At 39.7% G+C, this 23072-nt stretch overlaps 2 protein-coding genes across 3 annotated transcripts in view; both read left to right on the top strand.

Moving 5' to 3' along the window:
* The window catches only part of ncs1b (neuronal calcium sensor 1b), a 35803-nt gene extending 24516 nt beyond the window's left edge, over positions 1 to 11287 (top strand). Inside the window, exons 6-9 of one of the 2 annotated variants that reach the window (XM_057356213.1) lie at positions 4415 to 4503; positions 4601 to 4678; positions 7504 to 7620; positions 7706 to 11286. In XM_057356213.1, the coding sequence (XP_057212196.1) occupies positions 4415 to 4503; positions 4601 to 4678; positions 7504 to 7602 (266 nt within the window). In that variant the 3' untranslated portion in view covers positions 7603 to 7620; positions 7706 to 11286. Of the gene's footprint in view, positions 1 to 4414; positions 4504 to 4600; positions 4679 to 7503; positions 7621 to 7705 lie in introns of both variants that reach the window. The other variant, XM_057356214.1, reaches the window with a different exon arrangement.
* Positions 11288 to 12148: 861 nt separating this feature from the next.
* The window catches only part of hmcn2 (hemicentin 2), an 87271-nt gene continuing 76347 nt past the window's right edge, over positions 12149 to 23072 (top strand). The window contains 4 exon segments of the mRNA XM_057356507.1: positions 12149 to 12804; positions 15137 to 15207; positions 16522 to 16680; positions 17076 to 17198. Of these exon segments, the coding sequence (XP_057212490.1) occupies positions 12546 to 12804; positions 15137 to 15207; positions 16522 to 16680; positions 17076 to 17198 (612 nt within the window). The 5' untranslated portion in view covers positions 12149 to 12545.

Below are 23072 nucleotides of genomic sequence, written 5' to 3' on the forward strand. Positions count from 1 at the left end.
GCAGATAACTCGGGTGCAGAATAGCCTTGACCATCCCAGGGCAAAAATTAAACAGGATGGCGAGGTTGAGAGCGCCTGCAAATCTATGATTCTCTTAAGAGAAGTGATTGCCATGAGAAAAACCATCTTAAGGGTCAGAAGCCTGACAGGTGCTGACTCCATAGGTTCGAAAGGGGCGTTAACCAGACCCTCGAGCACTATCGCTAAGTCCCATGAAGGGACTGTATGTCTAGAAGGAGGCCTCAGCTGCCTCGCTCCACAAATAAAGCGGGTGACTAAAGGGTGTTTTCCCACAGAAACCCCATCAATCAGGGCGTGGCAGGCCGAAATGGCGGCCACATAAACCCTGAGAGTGCCGGGGCTTGTCCCTGAGGTCAGTTTCTCTTGCAGAAACTCCAACACTGAAACAATCTGACAGTGAATTGCGTCTGCGTGGTGTGACATGCACCATCTTTCAAAAACACTCCATCTAAGGGCGTAGCTCCTTCTAGTGGAGGGAGCCCTAGCACTTAGAGTAGTCTCTACTACATTGGGCGGAAGCCCAGCACTTCTCAGCTGGTTCCCTTCAGGGGCCAGGCATGGAGTTTCCAGAGCTCGGGACGGGATGAAACACTGTCTCCTGCGCCTGAGACAAAAGATCTCTCCTGACTGGAAGACCAAGGTGAGCCATCGAGGAGGGCTACTAGTTCCGAGAACCACACTCTGGTTGGCCAACGGGGAGCTATCAAGAAGAGGCGAGACCCCTGTTGACGGATCCTTGCCAGGACTCCCGGGAGCAGAGCTATCGGAGGATATGCGTAAAGAATGCAGTCTGGGCCACGTATGGGCCATCGCTTCCAGACCCAGGGGAGCTGGATGAGTCAGAGAGAAATAGAGGGGCCATTGTGCTGTCTCCTGTGAAGCAAAGAGGTCCACCTCTGCTTCGTAAAATCTTTCCCAGATTTGATTGACCACTTCGGGGTGGAGTTTCCATTCCCCATTCGTCAAAGCTTGTCTGGACAGCAAGTCTGCTCCCACATTCATATGCCCCGGGATGTGAATCGCTCTGAGGGACAGGAATTTACCCTCTGCCCAAGGCATGATCTGCTGGGCCAGTTTGTTCAGGTGGTGCAACCGCTCCCGCCCTGGTGATTTATGTACGAGACTACTGAAGTGTTGTCCACCCGCACTAGGACATGGTAGCCTCATAACTGCCAGAGTAAGTATTTCAGGGCCTGAAATACAGCCATCATTTCGAGGCAATTGATGTGCCATTCGAGAAGATGACCTCTCCAGATCCCTTGGGCTGGATGGCCATCTAAGACCGCACCCCAACCCGTGAGGGAAGCGTGTGTCGTTAGCATCTTGCAACGACAACACAGACCGAGAGTGGGACCTAAAGTCAGAAACCGAGGTCTGAACCACATAGAAAGGGTACGAAACCTCTGGCGCGTAACCTGTATTTGCCTCTGGGGATTGGCCCTTGGATGAAATCCCCTGGATCTGAGCCACAACTGTAACAGTCTCATATGCAGGAGGCCCAAGGGTATCACCGTGGATGCAGCCGCCATGAGACCTACAACTCTTTGAAATGGTGATTTGTAACTTTCTGACCTAGCCTGATGTTCTTAGGGTGTTTTGAATAGATTCGACACGTGCAAGGGACAACTGTGCCCGCATCGTGACCGAGTCCCATACAACTCCCACATATGTTGTCTTCTGTGCAGGAGAGAGAACACTTTTCGTGGCATTGAGCCTCAATCCTAGCATTTCGAGATCAGCTAGGACGACATCCCGATATCGAAGCGCTAGCTCCCAAAACTGGGTAAAAATCAGCCAGTCGTTTATGTAATTTAAATTGCGGATGCCCTGGAGTCGCAGAGGAGCCAGAGCTGCATCCATACATTTTGTGTACGTGTGGGGTGACAAGGCTAGGCCGAATGGAAGAACCCGATACTGATAAGCTTCGCCCCCGAAAGCGAACCTCAGGAACCTCCTGTGTTGTGACAAGATCTCTATGTTAAAGTATGCTTCCTTGAGATCGATTGTGACAAACCAATCACCTGCTCGAATCTGAGACACGATCGTCCTGATTGTCAACATTTTGAACTTGTATGTTCTTAGAAAGCGGTTCAATCCGCGAAGATCTAATATCGAACGCAACCCCCCGTCCTTTTTGGGAACCAGAAAATATAGACTGTAATAGCCTGTCTCTCTGTCTGACAGGGGAACACATTCTATGGCCCCTTTGTCGAGTAGAGCTTGCAATTCCTGTGTCAACAAATGCGCTCATTCTGGTTTCACAGAAGTGGAGACCACGCCGTTGAAACGCGGAGGACGATATGCGAACTGAAACCTGTAGCCTATGCCTACAGTCCTTAGTACCCAAGGGGAGATATCTGGCAGAAGTCTCCACGCTGCCAATTTCTCTGAAAGGGGTATTAGTTTTGACACTTCATTTTATCGGGGGGATGTTAGATGTCCAGCGTCCTGAATCGTGGCAGGAGACAACCGGACATGTAACGATGAGTTGGGGACCGCTGGCCCCCGAAACGCCATTGGCAGCGGAGATAGCGCAGGGGTCCCCTGAGGGTGCAAGGAAGGAGCCTCTAATATATGCTGGAATGCTAAGCGCCCCTTCCTGGGAGGGCACACCCCCACGGTCCTGGGCGCACAACCATCAGGGCCTCTTCTTGGAGGAGATGATGTTCCTCAGGTCCGGCCTCCCAGAGGTCTGTCTCTACGAGGGGGCACACGGTTCACCACGTTCTCTTTCTGGACCTCCCGTCTGATGTAGACTGGGCCAGAACGGGGCTGGGAAGGGCCGTACTCCCGATGTCGGAGTACGGCGGGGAAGAAATCTCACAAATGCCTCTTCATGCCGCTTCGCCTCCCGGAACCTAGTGATGACGCTATTAACAGCATCGCCAAATAGGCCGGAGGGGAGACGGGCATCAAGGAGGAAGGTACGATCCCTGTCCTTGATGCCGTGAGGTTGAGCCACAAATGCCTGTCCGTGGAGACCAAAGCAGCCATAGATCGGCCGATGGCATGGGCCGTCTGCTTGGTGGCATGGAGGGACACATCTGTGGCCTGGCGGAGTTCTGAAAAAGCCTCTTCATCAGTCGTCCCGCCTGTACTCAGATCTTTGAGCAGGTCAGATTGATACACCTGTTCAAGCACCATGGTGTGCAGAGCGGCACACTGCCTGGAAAGCCTTCCCCACCAATGACGATGTCACTCTACAAGGTTTGGTGGGGAGCACAGGCTTTTTCAGGGATGATGATGCCACAGAGGAGAGATAGCCTGCCAGCGTTTCCTCCATGGGGGGCATTAGCATATAGCCCCTTGTCTTTGAGTCCACGATAGTCGAATAAATTGACGTTGAAGGCACAAAGACACGGGACGAGTAGAGCTTATTCCATGAACGAGTTAACTCGTCATGGAGATCGCCAAAGAAGGGGAAAGAGCGTCGCTGACGCCCCTCCCCCAGGCCACCAGACAGAAATCTGTCATCCAGTCTCGAGCGTTTGGGAGCCTCTTGCTGCTGCGGCCAGTTGAGACTTAGTCTTTCAACTGCATGAGTCACCACCCTGAGTGCGTCCTCATATGCTGCAAAATCGCGGGAGGATCGCTCTGAGGCGGTGCTGTCAAGCTCTGCAGAAGCCAGGGAAGGCGCATCCTCTGCCTGATCTGAAGAAGTGCCAGGGGAACACTTCAGCGGCGGGTGCTTGGACCCCGCGATGCGGCGAGCATGTGAGAGAGGGTGAAACCATCTCATTCGCTTCCGCTACATCGTGAAGCGATCCCCCAGAGGCTAAGGCACAAAGGACTTTAATATCCATACATAGCAATGGGGTCAACCTTGCCTCCTAACTAAGAAAAAAGTTTTTGTCTTTTCCTTGCTCAGAGGTGCTCTTAGATTGGTCCTGAATCGCTCTAGAGGTAAGACTCCTACATAGAATCCACTAAGAAAGCTCCTAATTTATCTTAAAATCTTCTAAGAAGCTGTAAGTATACGGGCCCTGTTGTGTACCTTTAAAGGTACAGTTAAAGGGACAGTTCACCCAAAAATGAAAATTCTTTCATCATTTATTCACCCTCAAGTTGTTCCAAACCTGTATAAATGTCTTTGTTCTGTTCTTGGCCACCATTGACTACCATAGTATACTGTAGGAAAAATGACAATGGTAGTCAAAAGTGCCCCAGAATTTTTTGCTGTCCTACATTCTTCTAAATATCTTCTTTTGTGTTCAACAGAGCAACGAACTTTCCTACTATGGTGTTGCGGATGACTAACTTTTCTAAAGCTTAGCCATCGCCTTTTATTGACCATTTGTTTTTGAAGAGTATCAGGTCCTATTTTAACATTCTTCATGGAGTGTTGCAATAGCTACTCACCAATGTCACCATGACCTCTTGTTACATACGGCAGGGGCCTTTAAGCTCTATGATCTTGATAATGATGGCTACATCACACGTGATGAAATGCTCAATATAGTGGACGCCATCTATCAAATGGTGGTATGTACATTTTATTTCAGCTGAAAGTGTAGAGAAATTTACCATTTCTATAGTGCCAAATATCGCATATGTCTTAAATATTGCTTGCGTTTTTAAGGGAAACACAGTGGACCTTCCAGAAGAGGAAAACACACCAGAGAAGAGAGTGGATCGCATTTTTGCCATGATGGATAAGGTAACATGTCTGTTTTGTTACTAAATGTGTTAAAAAAAAACAAAGAAACAATTTGGGCTGTTGATTTAGTACATGTGCTTAGAGAAATCACTGCTATTTAAAGGGGTAGTTTACCCAAAAATGAACATTCTGTCATCATATATTCACCCCCCATCATTTCAAACCTGTACTCACTAAAAACAGTTATTGTTTGGTTATTTTAACCCAATATATTGGGTTACAAGTTTAACCTAACTGTTTGGTTATGAAATAACTCATTTGTTGGGTTAAGTTTGCCAACATGTTATTTATTATTTTATTATTATTGTTATATCTGTTGTTTATTATCTTCGGCCATCCTATTTATTATTATTTTATTGCAGTGTAAACAAATAATTCACAACATAGAAATACCTTTATAATTCTTTATTTCCAATAAAAAGTTTTGGTTGCAGTTGTTTTATTAATGTACTTCCTTTTATCATAAACTTGAGCTGCAGAACATGAAGGTTTTCCATTGCTCTTCCTGATACTGAATGATGTTTGTTCCAACCTATAAACAGATATTCTCTTTTGCAAATATGCACACATACACAGTATTATTATTAATATTACAATTATTATTTATAATTAAAACTGTATTGTCAAAAATGATGTACAGTCATGTGGAAAAAAGTACAAGCACACTTCACTATAATGAAGAAGGTCTTTACATCTTAGCCTGATGACCTGTAGGGGTCACACTTTTCCTATTGACTTTAATTGTGAAAATTCGTACACAATATTAATTTCATGAGTCACATGACAGATTATATTAATTTATTATTATGTACACGTTTCATCACATATTTGTTAAATGTCAAAAATGAAACATTTTAGGTCCTTTTTCACATGACTGTACTTTCAGGAAGTTTTCAGACATTAATCTCTTGCCTGCAAATTTGTCAGTCAAGGCTTCAGTCTCCCACTTCTGAAGATTTCCTTCGCATATAATCTCTCTAAAAGATAGATAAATAATTTGAAAGCTTGTCAATGAAGGCCATTTCTGCAAGTCTGTTATTACCAGAAAACGAAACTGCAACTGAGGCAAGCCCACTCTTGTTCTGGTCAGTGAATGCCCCCCAAAAATGTATTTGCTGCTATTTGCTTTAAAAATATGATAAAAGTAATAAATGTAACAAAATAAAATTAACACACTCGTCATTTGAATTCCGGTGCTTTTGACTGAGTGGCGCTGCAGCGGTTGGGAGCCCTGACGCTTCCGCTGGGTCCCGAGTACGCTGCCAAATATCTAAAATATGATTTCAACAAAAGTTTATGACTAGGTTGGTTAAAAAAAAGCAACTGTTGGCACCAACAGTCATGCAGATTATAAAAACAGTCGGCAGAGATTTAATAAGTATTATTAATATTAAAGTCCCTGTGAACCAGAAGTTGCGATCACCAGAAGTTACTTCCGTATTTCCGAGTGAAAAGGAATTTCTAAGGAGAAAATTAGTGTCCTGTGTTTATCATTGCGTATTGATTGGATGTGTAAAACAGCTGTTGCATTGATTTTGAAATGAATCTGGCACCAGACTGACAGTTGAAGGGGAGGAGTTATCGGATGCTCCGGCCAAGCCTCTAATTTACGTCATTTGAGATGGATAGTCATTTCAGGGTGGAAGTGCATTTTCATATTTTAACTGAATTTTATGAGGGTACATGAATTTTAAAAAGAAAATGATTCACATTGATAAGCTATTTACTGTAAACGCTGCAATATTTCATGAAAAAATAGGAATTGTCATTTTTTATTTCACTGCGACTTTAACTTGCCTCTCGTCTGTCAGCATTGGAGCCAGTCGACTGTTGAAATTTAAAGTCCCAATGAAATAAAAAATGACAATGCCTATTTTTTCATGAAATATTGCCGGGGACTTTAAAATAACCGTTCACGCAGCTCAATTTTAACCCAACTGGCTGGGTTGTTACAGAAATGACCCAATGAACTTCAGAAATAACCTAAGAAAACGACCCAATATCTCTAACCCAACTATTGGGTTACAAAAAATAACCCAAGAAGATACTTTGAAGAACCTTGGTAACAAAATAACGGCCATACCCATTCACTTGCATTGGCTTTGTGTCCGTACAATAGAAGTCAATAGGACCATTCTTCAAAGTATCTTCTTTTGTGTTCTGTGGAAGAACGAAAGTCATACAGGTTTGAAATAACAAGAGGGTCAGTCAATTATTTTTCATTTTTGGTGAATTAGTCCAAACCAGTGCCGTGTATACCTTTGACATAATATCAATAGTTAATAATTCAGTTTCAATATCCACATCCTCTACCATCAATGCAGTACAAGGCACATCAAGGAGATACAGTACGAAACAAGAGCTTATATCTGTGGCCAAGCTAGCATCACTTACACTGCCCTCAGGTTTAGAAACAGTAGTGTGGCATGCGCTTGAACTAATGTTGGCATTAATGCCCCACTTTGAGTGCTGAAGGATGAGATCAAGGATTGTTTGTTCACTGTTGAAATTCCCACAGATTTGGTGTTTCTCATTGCAATCTCAGATCAGGATCGCTTCTCCGGGGAGTCGGTAGATACTGGTGCTGAAGTGTGGTGTGTTGTGCTTTGCATTGTTGTGAATCCGTTCTCGCCCCCTGATGGGCATGTGAAGCAACATTGAGTTTCCATCATGCATAATGGAAAATCATCTTAATGTGGCTTATAGTGTGTGTAGTTACTGAGACACCATATGGAATGTGGAACAATATTTTTCATAAAGAATTATGTCTTCTAGCAGACAAATATACATTAAACAGACTAATATCATGTATACTTGTTACCCAGAATGCTGATGGGAAGTTAACCCTCCAAGAGTTCCAGGAGGGTTCGAAGGCAGATCCATCTATTGTACAAGCTCTGTCACTCTATGATGGACTAGTATAGTAGCAGTTTGTAATATAGGTATGTTGTGTTGAAAAAAAAATATTTATTTAAATTTTCTTGTCAACAGTCTCTTCAAGAAGTCACTGTGAACTCTGTTTTACAGGTGGGCCTGAGGATCCAGTGCAATGCCAACCCACGATGCCATGTAAAGAGATGAGTCTTCTTCATCTGACCTCTCATTCTGGACACTTGTGACTGAGAAGTACAAGAGAGAATAGATAAACCACTATGAACTCATCCTCACGACTCCTCACAAGCAAATCGCCTTTGACCCTTTTCTTTGTCATACAGTGACAAAAAGGAAAGAAATTGCCATTCTGAAAATTGTGTTTGTGTACGCATACTGAAGGATCCCATGGATTTTCACAAGTGCTTGTTTCACTGAGAAAATGAAGTGGACACTGTGGAAGGCACTGATTTTAAAAACGCATGTTGACTGACCTGAATTATAGATATGTGTAAAAAATATGTTTTCATATTTTTAATCATACTCAGCTGGGATATTGTGGATGTACGCTTCTTTTATTATTTAAGAGCCTGGTTATGTTTTATTTATTTTTTGTTGACCTTGAAATGTATGGATCGCTGTTACAAGCCTCAACGTTTCTAAAGCTTCTTAAAATGAAAGACAATTATCCTGTCTTGCATTTCTTTTGTAATATGAATGTGAAAGGAGATTAATTTATTGTGTATAGTACGCAGTTATATTGTTTATAATGTACAGCCCCTCCATTGCTGGCAAAACTCATTACAAAGACCTTAACACGGTGTCGTAACCAAGCAACGTGCTACAGTGTTATTTCTGAACATAACTAATGTGTGTACATCTGTATGTAATGCTATTATCTAATACAAAATTAACCTAGCATGTTAAGCAGTTTAACTTGACCTTGTCAACTGCATACATGAATTAACATCATGAGGAATACAGGTATATAATCATCTATTTTCTCACTTTTTACAATGTTTGCCTTCACTGCATTAATCAAGCTTATAATCAAAAATATACAACACATTTTGTGAATTTTATTTATAGAAATATTTACAGTCAATGTTTTTGGAAATATTTACAATTAATTGTTCACCAAGAAAAGGTATATGACAAATATTTTTATTTTATTTATAGAAATATTGACAGTAAATATTACAGTCAGTATTTTCGGAAATATTTACAGTGTTGGCCTTCACTGCATTCACCCAAAAATATATACAACAAATACATTTTTTAAATATTTACAGTAAATATTATTACAGTAAATATTTACAGTAAATATTATTACAGTAAATATTTACAGTATTGGCCTTCACTGTATTCACCAAAAAAGAATTATACAATTATATATATATATATATATATATTGAAATATTTACAGTAAATATCACAGTATATTACAGTCAATATTTGCCGAAATATGTACAGTGTTGGTCTTCACTGCATTCACCAAGACAAACGTACAATTTTTTTAAAATATAAATATTTACTGTAAGTACAGTAAGTACAGTCAATATTTACAGTGTTGGCCTTCTGCATTCACCAGGCTTTTAATAAGAGAAAAATTATACAACAAATACCTTTATTTTAAGGAATTTTATTATACATGTGTCCAAAAATATTTACAGGAAATATTATTACATGAATTATTTAAATAAATATTACAGTCAATATTTACAGTGTTTGCCTTCACTGCATTTACCAAGCTTGTAATAAGCAAAAAATTATATAACAAATATTTTTATTTGAGACAATTTTGGTTGTAAAGAAAATAACAAACCTCACAGCTAAAATATAAACCTGAACATTTGTTTATATATATATTTTTTTCTCTTTGCATCCAGCAACTAGCGTAAAAAACTGCTGTTCCTTTCTTTTCCTGTCTGGTTTTCCTTCAGACAAAAGCCATAGGCTTAAAGATATTTGTGTCAGGCAGATGAAGACAGCCCTTGTTTCAGTTAGTCTCGTTATCCGTTACTCTCTGCCTCATGATTAAATTTGAGTTGCTACATAACTGCTTCTAATGTTATTTGCTGTCTGTAAGTAAGATAAAGGTATTAATATCTGAGGTAGTTTATCAATGTCTGCATCCATTTTCATCACTTTATGGTATATGTAATTGGACAGCATTGTTGAGTGGTTTAAGCATTCAGTAGGAGCACAGAGTGTGTATTCCATCAGCACAATGGATAAATTGGCTCTCTTTCAAGAAACTTTGCAGTGGTCAATGAATCCATAACCTTAATCTAGTTTGTCACACAAAATTTAAGCATAAATCAAATCTCAGTCTCAATGTAAATCGGTTCCAGAGAATCACAAAAATATTGCTCAAACAGTTATCCTGTGTTTTCTCCACAGAAGATCCTAATATATTCCAATCCATATGACTGGAGTTTTTGTTTTAATAACATATTTTTTAATCCATGTGTTCATTTAGTGCCCTAGACAAGTTTTATAATAATAATAATAATAATAATAATAGTAAAGCTATTATTGTAATTATAGCTATTATTATTATTAATAATAATAACATATAATAAGGTTAATAGTACACCATTATTATTATGCATTTAAAGATCACTTGGCTTAATACTTCGGGTGTAAACAATTACATATTATCATACCTTCAATTCAGCTCCTGTTACTTGACCTGACATTAAAATATTCTTAGTAGACTAAATAATAAATAATATTTTTTTGTAATGCATGGCACTGCACAACACATACAGCCACACAAGGGTTTCATGTATCTGTAAAGTCTTGTGACGGCTTGTTGCTGCAGCACAGATTCTTTTATCTGTCTTGAATGTTGCGGCTCTATTGTAATGGAGCATCTGTGGCACGTCTTCAATTTCATTATGAAGTACTCAAGCCTGGTGGCCCGGTCAATGCCACCGGGCTTCTGAATCAGCAATAACAGTTCTCGTTGACTAAAATAAGACAGGCCCCACACTCAACTCACAAGCTTGTTTTCCAGATCCAACAATAAAACAAAACAGACTTCACACCCAAGTAACACAGGACGGCTCAAGAATGACTTGCGAGTAGGGAGGATAGGAATGTATGTTTTGCACAGGCTTGAATTGCTACATGAAAGGTCATAAACATGTTTTGTTTTTTTGCAGTGAGGTCTGGATTATTTATCTGACATTGTTAAGAGCAGAAGGCTGATGAATTGACTGTTTAGGAAAACTGGAGAAGACTTGGAAAGAGGCAGACAAACAGTGTGTTAGAGTATTTCATTTTAACAGATGCTCTGCTTCTCAAGGTAAACTGATATGAAAATATTATAAACTTGGGCACTGAAAATGGACTTGTCTTTAAAATAATGGTTTTGTCTTTGGTATAAACGGTGTTTTAAATAAAGATAGACAGCGGAGTGGTTTTCTAAACCTACTAAGTAAACCATTGTATAAAAACACGTCATAAAATAAGTCAAATCTAAGCAAAGACCAAATTCTTGTTTTATAACATGCCCAATACTGTATGCTGATGTTGAAATATGTCCTAAAGTTCAATGGGTTTGAATGGCATTGTGTAATTTGGCAAGGTTATTTGGATGAGTCTTGATTGTTTGACCAACCGTGTGCTGACTTGAGTGCAAATGTCTTGTTGGCTTTACATCGAATTATCGAAAGAACAACATCTGTACACTCTCAATAAACCCATTCTATTTCTAATTGGTGTGATTACTGAAAAATCTCTGGGGTTGCTGGGTCGTGACATCGCCCCTTTCCTTCCTTGTTTTAGTAATCTCATGTTATCGGCCGGGCTTACGTTTGCTGCCTTGCTATCCGGTTAACATAACAATAAATGACAATGCGACCAAAGTTGCGTGACGTTTGATTGATGCATCTGAGCATTACTACAATTCAGCCGGATATACAAGTAGGTTGCGGTGTATCCGGAGTATTTCCTTTCAAAAAACATCTGGGATTCCTCTACTGGAGCCTTGTCTTTTATGCCAAACATTAGACGGAGTCCACTGAGCGCGTGTATATTATTAGATGTGTGGCAGCTGCGTATAAACTCTCTCTATTAATAAACCGAAATTATTTCAACGGAGACTAAAAATTGCGCATGCTAAATTCGAAAACGCAGTGTTTACAGCAAACCATCAGATCTTCTGGTCACACTTTACATTACATTTCGGGTACAATGTAATTACATACGTAGCAATATTTGTGAACAAACTGTTTTATCTTCCCAAGACACTTGTAAAATCGGCGTTGCATTCGTTGCTCATATAATGGATGTCAGAAACATGAATGTTTAACATCACTTAGGAAGGTTAACCATGGTTTTATTATAGTAAATGTAGTAACCATTGTTTTTGGACAGATTGATTGACCAATATGTGTTGTATTTAAACTATTGTAGTGAGGCAATTGCAAATGTGTGGTTATGGTGTTACTAAAGTACAATAGTTAGTTACTGTAGTAAAACCATGGTTCATTTCGTAAGGGATGGACGCTGTTGGCATGGGCGTTTGTGGAATCCCCCGTTCAAGTGGAGCAAGCCATGTGGGATGGGGTTGGAAGTCAAAATCGGGTCAAGTTACACACAAAAATCAGGTTGTAAGGAGGACTCCTCATACCCCTCCCCGCCAGTATTCTCAATGTGCAGCGCTCTATAGAGGGTGTCCACGCGCTTCAAGCTCCTTCAACTTTTCTTTCAACTTCTGCCAAGGATGGGACGATACATAAGGACTTTACTACAAAACGCGTCTGGTAAACCCAACTAGGATTACTTACATCGAAACATTCTCTGGAAAACTAGTTTTTATTGCAAACTTTTCGATTTGGAAATTGAATGAGTTGGTTTACTCCCAAAACATTTACCTGGTGAGGTTGTAATACCGTTACATTTTTTTTGCTGGGATTGATGGGACTTGGGTTTCTTTATACTTTGACTTGTTTAAAGCAGTAGTCAAATGAATTTATAAATAAGAATGAATCGGTCCGTGGTTAAATTCTTGTTCTTGGCGCTGAGTATCAGCGCGCACGGCGCTTCATCCAGTCCGCCGGTGAAGAAGAGCTCCGTCGCGGATGACAGCGCGTCCACACTGGCCTTTGTGTTCGATGTTACTGGCTCTATGTACGATGATCTCAAACAGGTGATAGACGGTGCGTCACGCATCCTGGAGAGGACCCTGAGCCGCAGAACCAGACCAATCAAGAACTTCGTCCTGGTTCCTTTCCATGATCCAGGTAGTTACTCTCTCTTCATTATTCTCAATGATAGGAAGTCAGTTTGTCGTGTTTTTAAAAGCCCATATACCAAAAAAGAAAAATGTTATCTTATGTAAATGTGAAATTCATATCTATAAAGAGAAACAGATGGCACAGTATGAAGTTTTCAAAGTTTGTATAGCACTGAAGGAATGTAATTGGACTGTGATGTTTGGAAAAAAACATGTTTAAAATGCAAGAAACATTTTCACCACAAGGGACCGCCGAAGCAAGTGGTCCATATCATGGAGACATGCCTGGCTCATATGGCGAAAGAGATGTTTTAACAATACGCGTGTATTTAGCGTGTTATAGTTTCTTTAAGTACAGTAGCTGGTTAAAGTAGCAAAAATTAAAATTCTGCCATCATTTACTTTACTATCATTTCAAACCTGTATGACTTTCTTTCTTGTGCCGAACACAAAAGAGGATATTTTGAAGAATGTTGTTAACCGAACAGCGACGGCACTGTTGCATTGACTTCCATTGTTTTTTTTGTCCATAAAACAAAAGCAAATGGGTGCCGCCGCTGTTTGGGGACCAACTTTCTTCAAAACATCTTCTTTTGTGCTCTGGGGAAGAAAGAAAACCGTACAGGTTTGAAATGACAAGAGGGTGATGAAATGATGACAGCATTTTTATTTTTGGGTATGTTTTGGACAGATCATTCTTTTTCACATTTCCAGCACACTACAGATATTTGCTTTACATACGTTTGTCGTTCTAATAACATCTATGTTGAAATTACACATCTGCAGAGAAACATTCTCAGGTAAATGTCCCCAATGCGGTATGCTTCAGACCAACTATCTGTTGCCTGAGGGGGTAGGGTGCCCTAGGAGATGATGAGAAGCACATGTTGTTGTCTGGTAGTGTGTAATTAACACAATCACTCGCAGTTCTCCATTCAATTCTCCGGAAGAGTCAACCCAGCCCCCTGGTCAGAAGAGAGACGTCAGTCCTAGGCCCGTGGTGTGGGGGGGATGGTGCCAGTCCTTCCCACACATTTTAATGTGACGTTCCCTTGTGGACCTTGTAAATCTCTGAGATCACAAAGACAGCTGGTGACATACAGAAAGGTGTGACAGCGCAGAGCCTATGGCTTCCCACAAGAGGAAGACCAAGAGAAAGAGAAAGTGTAGAAATGGAAGTGACGTGGAGGAATGTTGGAGCTGGTTTCAGTATTTGCTTAGATGCTTTTAATATTTACATGAGCGAAAGGTGAGGTGTGATAGTTCTGCACCTATAGCGCCACCAAAGAAAATCACAAAACTAAAGATGACCATTGTTGGGCCAAACATAGGACTACCACTCAAGTCATGTCGATGGTTAAGCCAATGTTAAAATGCTAGAATAAACAACAGTAGAAATCCAATTTGTGCCGCTGGCGATAGAAATAACACACAAGTTTTACCTTCTGATCTTTTGTTTCAAAGATATAAATAGATTCATTACAAATCTGCTGGCAGTGAAGATCATAGCTTCAATCTTTTTTATTATTAAGCGCTGTATTGATCGATCTGTCCCGGTTGCTTTCAAAAGAAGACACGCTTACCCTTAAAAGTGTGCCAAATTTATCTCTTGTCATTTCCCCCCAAAGCACTGTCAGATTTCTAATCCTCCTCTTTGTCTTTCATTTTTAATAACTGCGAAAATGATGTTTTTGTCTGAGTAATAAAAGAATAACATGGGGATATCTGACTCGAACAATGTATCTTATTTATGACGGTTCATCCATATGTTGTAGATTCATCCCTCTAATCAATCAACTTTTCAGTCAGTCCAAAGCAGTGCCAAATTCAGCCAAAAAAGGGAACAGGTCAGAGATTAGCTTGGTGGGTGATGACAAGTCTAAACAACGATGAGATCACGTTATGCGCTCTTGCGTGAGGACTGCTGGAATTTTTCCACGGTCGATCATTTATTGTCTCAGCAGTCGAACGTTTCGAGTTAGCCGTTTGTAAATGCTGATGGTAATAAGGTATAATCGGGGACAAATGTGTTTTGTGATTCCGAGGTGGCTTAGAATGTCTTGAAACAAACTAAAGACACTCATTAGTGGTGTTGTGTGTGTATGGATGGGGCTTCATGCCCGGGTCTAATCCTCACTGCTTAAAATCATTAATGAGGGTGAATAAGGCAAATCTTTTCAAAACTCCCGCCTACTCCCGAAGGAATTCTTTGTCGAATTGAGGTGTTCAGACTGAAATATTTCCAAACAGTTAATGAAGATCAAAAGCATTCTAACATTAAGCTTTTGTACGCAATAAAAACAGCTGATGTTTCTTGATTCCTTGTTTTTCCTAACTAGACATAGGTCCTGTTTCTATCACTACTGACCCCAAGAAGTTCCAGAAGGATCTTCAAGAGCTGTTTGTTCAGGTGTGTACAAGTCTACCATAAGATCTAGATCTACTTTTTGAAGTAATATTTTATTTGAATTCTTGATAGTTAGATGATGTTTTATTCATTGCAATCATATGATCAAACATCATTATTTGATGTCAAACAACCATTTTTGGTTCCACCAAGAACCATAAAAAAATCATATTTTTATTACATTTTTGTAATCCAACGCTGCGTTCACACCGCCAGTGACTGTCGCTAGTCTCGCGCTGTGTGTTGCTAGTCTCTCGCTAAGAGGTCGTTAGAAGGCGTTCCTAACTTTATTTGTCCTAGAAACATTTATAAACAAACGCTGCAGTAACTGACGTAGACAGATGATGGGAGCGCCGCTGCTTTACTCCCATTGGTAGTTGCTCCCAAAAGATGCTCTTAATTTGCATAAAGTTGAACAATTCTCAAATTGTTGCGTCGCTAGACACACGCACTTCCTGTCGCCAACGGTCACTGTCACTCGTGTTGCCGGAAGTAGTGGAGCTTCCATTGAAATGAATGAGAAATCGCGTCGCTCCACTTTTTTTCACCAAAGAGAACCTGTTTGTGAAACAGAAAGGTTCTTCAGATGTTAAAGGTTCTTTATGGATTCTTCTATGGCATCGTGAAGCACCTTTATTTGTTAGAGTGCACAGAAATACAAGAGTGCATGGGTAAAATATGGGTTGAAACAGTCATCTTTTGAGTGTACATTTCTTAATTTTAAATATTAACCTCCTGTCTGTAACGATGTCCAAGTTTTTGTTCAGGGAAAATCTGCGAAATTTATTTGAACATGCTTAAATGTTTTAAATGGAGCTGACAGTCCCACATTTATAATCAAAATAACTCAAATATTTAAGAAGTGAACATTGAAAGATGTGTGAATGACAGCCGATTCCATGTGGGCCTTCATTTACCACAACTTTCCGCACCTCATTCAAGCACATTCAAAATGCTGTTGCTCCACCCTCTTTCTGTCTCAAGTCTTCACGTTTTTCACGTGTTTACGCATGTATTCTGGACCACTGGTGTTACGAAACCATCTGACTCTTTATTATAAACCATCAAGTCCTATTTTGTACTCTGTGTTCTTACTTGCACTCTGTGGCTTTATCTGAGTATCCTGGTCCATCTAAACACACAGAATTTTATTAGCACTGTGTTCTTATTGTCCCTTTGGGGTTTTGAGTAAGTACTAGAACCCGTGGCCTGAGCCAATGCAATCTGTATACTTTTATTTGCCTCGATTAGCAGGAGTCTATTTAGTATATAAACGTACATGTTCATACTGGAGGCCCTGTTCTTCTTGTTTCTCAGGGTGGAGGTGATTGTCCAGAGATGAGCATTGGGGCCATCAAGAAGGCTTTAGAGGTCTCCCTGCCTGGATCTTTTATCTATGTTTTTACAGATGCCCGAGCCAAAGACTACCGGTTGAAGAGAGATGTTCTTCAACTTGTGCAGCTCCGACAGTCTCAGGTAAATCACAGTCTCAGGTAAATTTGAATACATTTTTGTCCAGTGTCATAACCATGCTGTTGGTTTGGCATGATCGGAATAGGATTTCAGTTATAGGTCTGACTTTACAGAAAAAGGACATTTGAAATCAAAATTTAAAGGTGATGTATATGATATTCCCTACACCACTTAGTACCAATAGTGGCCCTTTAAATATATCGTGCTCAGAGCGCAAGCAGTCACTCAAACCCCTGGTATGAATCTAAATAGCTCACAGTCCATTTAAAATCCATCTGTTCTTTTTATGGAATATACACCAGTGTTGACGTTTGACGCCGACACCCTTCCCCCTAACCCAAACACTCACACACTCATTAATGTTCCTTGACTTTCCCCCCCATCCCCTCTGAATCCAGGTTGTGTTTGTGCTGACGGGGGATTGTGGGGATCGGTCCCAGCCAGGATACAGAGCATATGAGGAGATCGCTGCCACAAGCTCCGGTCAAATCTTTCACCTGGACAAGCAACAAGTCAATGAGGTGAGATGCGTGAACTCGCGTGACATTCGCATGTACAGTACATAAATTGCAGACACACTCAAAAGAATAACATGTAACATATGTTTGAAATATTGGAAATACACTTTGGGGGGAACCAGGGTGCAAAGTGCCTGACCTAAAATAATTTATTTCTGAAAAACTGAAAGGAGAACAGCACCTGAACTTAACAGTCATTGATCATCGTGCATTACTTGACTTGGATATGTAAATATAAATATTTCTGTCCAAACCAAAATCTATCCAACTTACAATAAAGTGATAGTTCACCCAAAAATGAGAATTCTGTCATCATTTTTTCACCCTTATGTCATTTCAAACCTGTATGACTTTCTTTCTTCCGCATATTTTGAATAATGCTGGTAACCAAACAGCATTGGCCCCCATTGACTTCCATTGTATGAATACAAAACCACTGAGGCATTAATCAAAATATCATCTTTTGTGCTTCACAGAAGTCATATAGAAGTTACTTGAACATTTATAAATTAAGATAAATTATAATAAATGATGACAGATTTTTTTTGCTGAACTATCCCTTAAATATCAAAGATGCATTTTTTAGTTGCCTTCCTCAAAAATGACTTTTGAAAGAGCATTTTGGTTCTCTTTAAAATGGAAACTAGAATCAAGACTACTCACTCACCGTCAGACATTAAACATTAAGAACATAAAGGACAGCAGAGATTCATTTACGTGACACAATGGTATCATGCATGTCAACACAGGAAATACTGAGTCTGACAAGTAATCCATAAGCAAATACATCAACTAACAAGTAAGCTTACTGCTCAAATGCTTCTGCCATGAAAAGTGAAGACCTTTGTACCTGCATATGTGTCTATTTGTACCAGGAGATGTGTGTGTTATTGATTTATGGTTAGACGGGGGTGGATAGTAGTTGCCTTTGAGAGCTTTACCACATGTACCTGTTGGTGAGCGTGTCTGCTTTGAGGAGGACTGGGCAACTCCAAGCTGTTAACAGTCTACAGCACTCCTGCCGTACTGTGGGTGCTGTCTCAAGGTCAGGGTCACACAGTTGCTCTTAAAGGTCGTTGCTCTATCCCCTGATGTTCATCAAAAAATAATTCTCGCCCAGTCCTCCAGAAACCACAGAGCAGCATGTTCTTCATTACTAGTTCATGCCTGTACATTTCAGACTCAGAATCATCAGCATTTGAGATCCAAGTATGTCATGTCACATGTATTTTCAAACCTGTATGACTTTCTTTCTTCTGCAGAACACAAAAGAAGATATTTTGAAATACGTTGGTAATCAAACAACATTGGCCTGGAGACATTTCTCAAAATATCTTCTTTTGTGCTCCACAGAAGAAAGAGTCACATACAGGTTTTGAACAACACGAGGGTGATAAAATTATGACAAAATTTTATTTTATAAGATATCTAATTGGGTCTTTAGCTTTTCATATCACTATATTTATATTTAAAACAGGACAAAAATGCAAAGGGAAATGTTTTAAAATGTTCTCTTATATAAATACACTTTTATCTTACCCAAGTTTACAAGTAAATAAAGATGCTTAGGTATTTTCATCAGTAAACAAAAACAAAAATGACTAGTAAAACTGAGAACATTGCAGTAGTCCAGGCATTTTCAAAAATCTGCTGCAGCAAATCCCTAAATCCGCCGAAACCCTCATGATTGCCTTCCAAATCTAACCAGAATGCCACTTCGCTGATAAATACGCTTAAAAGAGTTAAGTAAGCTTCAGCCAAATCAAATACACACAGCGCTTTGTCATTTTTTGGGAGAGAGATGGGGCAAGAAGTGGGAGCAGAGCTTATTTTACTTAGTAATCCCGGATATGATCTATCATGCCTGCTCGCTCCAGCACAGCTGCCTGTCCAGGGCCGGCTCCAGGTTGGACGATTCCAACAGACCGCTCTTTGTGAAGCTGAGGGAGGAGGCAGCCCTTAAACAAAAGCCAGGGCTCGCCTTAATCACTGCAGCGATTTGCTGATAAAACTTTATGAAAGCGTGTCGGTGCTTTAAACGCTCAATATTGCTTTGGATGAAACGGCAGGCTGGCCAAACTCAACATGTAGTTGGAGATTACTGTAGTGTTGGAAAGAAGAGCTTAGAATTAATGGACACTCTTGTTTGCGGTTCTGATCTGATTTATCATTGTCCAAGGAGTGCTTAAGGTATAATGATGCTTCTGTCAGTGATGATGGACATCTGCTCTGATATGTTGTGGACTGCAGGAAACAATTATAGCAAAATGCAAAGAATATAGATGCATTTGGGAATTCTTTTATTCAAAGCACCCATGATCTTGGCAGGATATAGAAGTATGGAAGGTTAAAGAAAACACGCACACATGCAAACGCACAAACGCAAACACACACGCACGCATGCATTAAATACACATGCTCAGTTTAGATTAGTTTATTTACAAGGGTAGTGCACATTAAACAATGGTTGTAAATGTGGCAAAATTCGCCAGAGAGCCTATTTTTATCTGTAGACGCTTGTTAGAATGTTAAAGGAGCAATGTGGAGATTTTAGCTGCATCTAGTAGCAAGGTTGTGAATTGCATCCAACGGCTCACTCCACCCCTAATCTTCGAAGCACTACGGAACAAAGATGGCGACACGTTTTTGCTTTGTTATTTTTGGAGTCAACGTATTTATGAAACGTGCTCTTTCGATCAGTTTCTCCGTTTAGGGCTACTGTAGAAACAACATGGCGAATTCCATGCAAGGGGACCCACGGTGTATGTAAATAGAAATAGGTAATTCTAAGGTAATAAAAACAGAACGCTTCATTATGTAAGGTCTTTATACACCTCTAAAGACATATGTATATTATATTGCATTTCTGTCAATAGATCCTTCAAAAAATGACACACTGGAGAAATCAAGTCACATCATCATATTGTTTGCACTACAATGTAAATATCATTACTGTCCTTCTGAAACCCTGGATGTCCAAATTCACAGTTTTTTAATACTATTAATAAATCAGATATTTGCAAAACCCAGTGACAAACATAAAGGGTGCCTAATAATAATGATTTATGGCAAACATAAAATAATAAAATATGGAGACACAGGGTTTCAGAAGGACAGCAGATATATGTAAATATATTTAAACTCATGTGGTGTGATGTCTTGATTGTAAGTAATGAATCTTAGTATTTTTTCCTTTTTTTTATTATACTTGTATTATGTAATGTTGATGTATTACACCGCGGGTGTGAGGGAAACCAAATTTCAATCTTCTGTATGTCCTATACTGTACATACGTATATAGCAGAATTGACAACAATGTTGGCTTTGACTTGATATTAATACATAAAAAAAAATATGCAACCTGTGTAATGTGCCAACCACAATGTGTTTCTTGCAAAATGAATACAGTACATTTCAGAGCTTAGCATTGGTCTTCATTCACATTAGCCATTTTACAATACATTCTCTTTCTTTCTTTCATTAGTACTTCATTAAAGAGCTCATTATCCACGGAATTCTATTTGATTTAGCACATTCACAACCAAAGTGGCTCAGGCCCAAACCAGCCCACAGGCTTTTCCCACCTAAGAGCATTGAGGAAAAACTGTCTGAGCTGTGTTTAGCCAATGTAACAAGATCTATTGTAGTCTAGGAGCCCGTTCTTCGTACATCGCTTACTACATCCAAGATCAAATGAAATATCCGAGATGACCTAATCCCGCTAATCATGATCTGGATAATTCAGTTCTTCGAACGCACCTCTTGTGTACGATTAGTATATCTGGACTTAATTGGAAAGGCAGCATATATCGATAGAAGAACTAGTGATCAGCAGCGCTGCTATTGGCTGGTTGTTACGTCAAAAAACGCAGTTACGTCCATAGTTTTTTTTATGAAAACGTGAGAAATGTGGTATAGATCGTGGAAAATATGGGTTTGTTGTGCTATTTTATTGCTTTTAATGTATTGTGAATTATTTATTTCACTCCACAAAAGGCACAAGGCACATCCATGTATAAACTTTTAAAGTCTTGAACGGTTGGATCATAGGCGTAATTTGCGGGTGGATGGGTGGGTCATGTCCCCACCACTTTTTGTAAGAAATAAAAAATACGGAGTGTCTATTTACCATGCAAGTAGCCCGCTTTGTAAGCAGAGGCTATTTATACTAACTCCGCCCATCAGTTTCAGATTGGAATAGACAAAATGTAAGAAAGGCACGAGAAAATTAACTGCTCCGGTGGCGTAGAGCGTAAAGCATGTGTTATCTACTTCATGTCGTCGTAGGTTCGGGATTGCTACTTGCTGAACTTTTTCCCTATCACTTATCAGATTGTAAAGGTATTTATTTTAATAAAATGATGAAAATATTTGAAATTGGCTGTTCAAGTCATACATGTACCAAACATTTTGCGCTTAATTGGACTTTGGTGCTATATATTCGTCCTTATTGTTCTCGACATGCGGTTGCTATCGTCTATTGCAAGATTAATTACATTTTAATACTTGATAGAAAACTGGAAAAAGTCACAACTTTGTAGTTTCATGAGTTCAAAACAAAATTTTGAAAGTTTGTTGTATATTTGTAGCCTATCAGGCAATGCTCGTAGTAATTAGTGAAAATACGATTTTTTAAAGATATTATTTTCAACTGTTTCCCCTGTAACTTGAATGTTTGTCCTTATTAGCAGGGGGTTCCCAAACTCTCAATCCTTGACCCACCGACAGGTAATCTGTGTCAAACACCAATTTTTTAACATGGGGAAAACACACATTCGTTTCAGTAGTTTTTGTTTCATCAGGAATTAATACGTTTAATTACGTACAGCAACAGCCATCCTTACATATAATAAAGCACAACATGCTTTAAATGATCTATTGATGAAAACATGATATAGTTTAAAAACAAATGGAAGCAGATCTGATATGTGATGTGGAAAATTAGAATAGTGAGATCAGCGGATTCGAACCTCCTTCACAGCTGTGTCAATATTATTTGTCATGCGTCTTTCACACTAACGTTACACCACTGAAGCCGTCAATAAAGCGGCGCAGTTTTTATACTGTTTTCTGTAGGAGTCACCTACATGTTTCACGCTTGTGACGTCCATGAATATTCCCAACGAGTTCTTACAGAAACAATTTATTAAAGTTTGTGTCGTCTTTGTCCCCACCACTTTTCAAAACAAAGTTACGCCACTGGGTTGGATATATGCAAATTCAAAAGCCAAAACTTCAAAACATTGACCTTGACAATATAAAGAACACACACCTTAAACTGGAGAGTTAATTTTAAAAAGATTGGAGATTAAGTAACTATTTCTATATTGTTTACTGACCTAACATCTCTTATTGCAGGTAAAAGATGACACTGATGCCTGCCTATTATCCATGGAGATTAAAAGTAAAATGCATGTGGGCATAATGCATGTTTGTGTTGCTTTTTATATAAGAATAATACAAAAATTGTATACCAAAAGTTATATCTCATGAAGCTCAGTCTGTAGTGGTTTAGAGATCGTCATCAGGCTGTACCTCCCTCACAGGTCTCCTCTGTTTTCTGATGATGTATGTAGTGTAGCACATGACACAGTACAGGCCCTGTCAGGCACTTTTGATACACTGAAATCCTTCATTCCTATCAGTTGCCCAAAGGTCATTTCATGATCCTGTCTTGGCTAGGGCTGCAGTGTAACAGGTTTGGGTCAGGGAGTGGTGTCTTCAAACACAGTCCCATCATAAATGTGACTGAAGATTGTTGACTCATGCAGATTCAGGTCATTTTGCTTCAGTGCTGGCTGGTGATACTGTAGGTGCACATTAGGTCACACACCATCTAACAGCTTATTCAGTCAGCTTCCTTATTGATTCAATTAC

The sequence above is a fragment of the Triplophysa rosa genome, linkage group LG17 (genome assembly GCF_024868665.1).
Source record: "Triplophysa rosa linkage group LG17, Trosa_1v2, whole genome shotgun sequence".
In the NCBI taxonomy this organism is placed as follows: domain Eukaryota; kingdom Metazoa; phylum Chordata; class Actinopteri; order Cypriniformes; family Nemacheilidae; genus Triplophysa; species Triplophysa rosa.